At 35.9% G+C, this 2,341-nt stretch overlaps 1 protein-coding gene across 1 annotated transcript; it reads left to right on the top strand.

Annotated features, from left to right (window-relative positions):
* Nucleotides 1-680: 680 nt before the first annotated feature.
* On the top strand, nucleotides 681-2,124 carry SLC35G1 (solute carrier family 35, member G1; the record flags this gene model as incomplete). The annotated part of the gene is made up of 2 exons (XM_010024401.1): nucleotides 681-861; nucleotides 1,365-2,124. Coding segments are annotated over 2 exons (941 nt in total), but the record flags the coding sequence as incomplete, so codon positions are not given.
* Nucleotides 2,125-2,341: the final 217 nt, after the last annotated feature.

Here is a 2,341-nt window from a genome sequence, read left to right as displayed (position 1 = left end):
AGCAAAATAAAAACGTTACATAAAACTTTTATAGGTCTAGGTCAAATTTAGGGTGATTAGGTGCAAAATAAACATGGGGTATAACAAAAGTGAGGTTCTGTACGCAATTTTTACGTGTGTGTATTTGTGAGAAAGGAAATTATTGTTGCTTGTGAAACTTGATTAACTCTTAAGGTCCTTTCCAACCCTAACTATTCTGTGGTTCTATGAATATATGTCCTCAATAATCAGCTGGTTCCCAAGGTAATAAGTTCCAGTGTTTCAGAATCTGACCATGGACTGTTTTGCAGTCTGTTGTATTTGTTGATCCTTGGGCAGTGGTCAGAATCATACTAGGTCTGCAGTGAATCACCCAGATTAGTCTGTATCCAAGAAGCAGACTAACTTATGTGGAAATGTGAGGAGTTTTGCATCCGAAGTGTTGGAGTTCATCTCTTATCTCCTGTTTTAAGATTAAAAAAAAAAAAAAAAAAAGGAGACCGTGGTGATCAGTGAAATGTATTTTCAAGGCAGGTGGCAGGTGTCATACATACATGTAGGATTTGCATTTGTTTCTTTTGCTTCCGCAGTCCTCTGCCACAACAATAGCTACAAATGTATGGAGCACTGCAGTATATAGAGCTGATTAACCTGAGAAATCTTTTAATAGATCACTATTAACTGGAGTTTATCTGTTGCAGGAACAAAGAAGAAAGCTGCATGTCCAGGACTTGGTCTGTTTTACACCGTACTGTCTGCCTTCCTTTTCTCAGTGGCCTCTTTATTACTTAAAAAAATAGAAGATGTACATTCAGTGGAAGTGAGTGCGTTTCGATGTATTTTCCAAATGGCATTTGTTCTTCCCGGGTTAATATACTACAAGTAAGTAGTTAAAGTTATTTCTTAAAAATAGATCTAGAATTAGCCCTCAAATCAGATTGCAAGATTATTTTAATTCAGACTTCAATTGCATAACTGCATTGTTTTGGGTTAGTTGATAGTTTCTGAATACAATTCAGAAACTTAAAATCTTTGACTCCCTGAATTGTAGAGGTTTCTGCAGGGCTTATACCAAATGTGTTGATCTTCCGTGAAGTGGTATTCTTAAAAAATAGAAGGTAATTTGTAGATACGCTTGGGTTATTTTGCAAGCAAAAAAATTAGTAACTAGAAGAACAGATTCTGGACTCTGAATGTGATTGGAGGTGGTGATGGGAATAAATTGGTCTGTGGTCAGAGAGTTAAAAATATTTTCATATTTGAGATAAGACCTTCATCTAGGGAGGTGTGTACAGTCTAGAAGAGTCTGTACATTTAAATGTGATTGAATGTTGGTGATGAAACACGCAAGCCAGCAATATTAATGTGACATTTCTGTTTTTCAGAACAGGGTTTTTGGGACCAAAAGGTAAAAGAATTTTTCTTTTCTTCCGAGGATTCCTTGGCTCTAGCGCAATGATTCTTCTCTACTATGCTTACCAAGTCATGCCACTAGCTGATGCCACCGTTATAACTTTTAGCAGTCCTGTTTTTACATCACTGCTGGCATGGATCTTTCTCAAAGAGAAGTACAGTATTTGGGATCTTCTGTTTACCCTCTTCGCCATCACTGGAGTGATTCTTATTGCCAGACCACCATTTCTGTTTGGGTCAAATGTTACAGGGATTGAAGGAAGTTACACAGAGCACCTTAAAGGAACTATAGCAGCAATTACAAGCACAGTATCTGCAGCTTCAACTATTGTTATACTAAGGAAGGTGGGAAAATCTGTGCATTATTTTTTGTCAATTTGGTATTATGCTGTCATTGGTTTAATTGGATGTGTTATAGCATTGTTTGTTATGAATGAATGGCGTTTACCACATTGTGGTAAAGATAGGGTTCTTCTAATATTAATAGGCTTGTTAGGGTTAGGGGGTCAGATATTTCTCACAAAAGCATTACAGATAGAGAAGGCTGGACCTGTAGCCGTAATGAAAACAATGGATGTGGTGTTTGCTTTTATTTTACAAATTCTTTTTCTCAATCGTCGTCCAACTTGGTGGACTGTAGGTGGTGCCCTTTGTGTAGTAGCGAGTAATTCTGGAACTGCTATTCGTAAATGGCGACAAACCTTGAAGAAATCTAAAGAAAATGAAATCTAACAATGCAGACATTCATTAGAGAAACAAACAATCTTGAAATATATATATACAATATTTATTTTTATTTATTTTAAATATATCATTTACCAAATTGTACCAAATTATAGGCAATAAGTGGATTTTTTTTCCTTTTTTAAACAAAATTGAAGGTGTGTTAACAGCTGATTAGGTATATACTTTTCTTTCTCAGAATTAGGCGTGCAAATATGAGAAGTAG

Source organism: Nestor notabilis, unplaced genomic scaffold (assembly GCF_000696875.1).
Source record: "Nestor notabilis isolate BGI_N333 unplaced genomic scaffold, ASM69687v1 scaffold7851, whole genome shotgun sequence".
Classification (NCBI taxonomy): domain Eukaryota; kingdom Metazoa; phylum Chordata; class Aves; order Psittaciformes; family Psittacidae; genus Nestor; species Nestor notabilis.
Note: the sequence above shows the minus strand (reverse complement) of the source record. Positions and strands in the feature narration are given on the sequence as shown.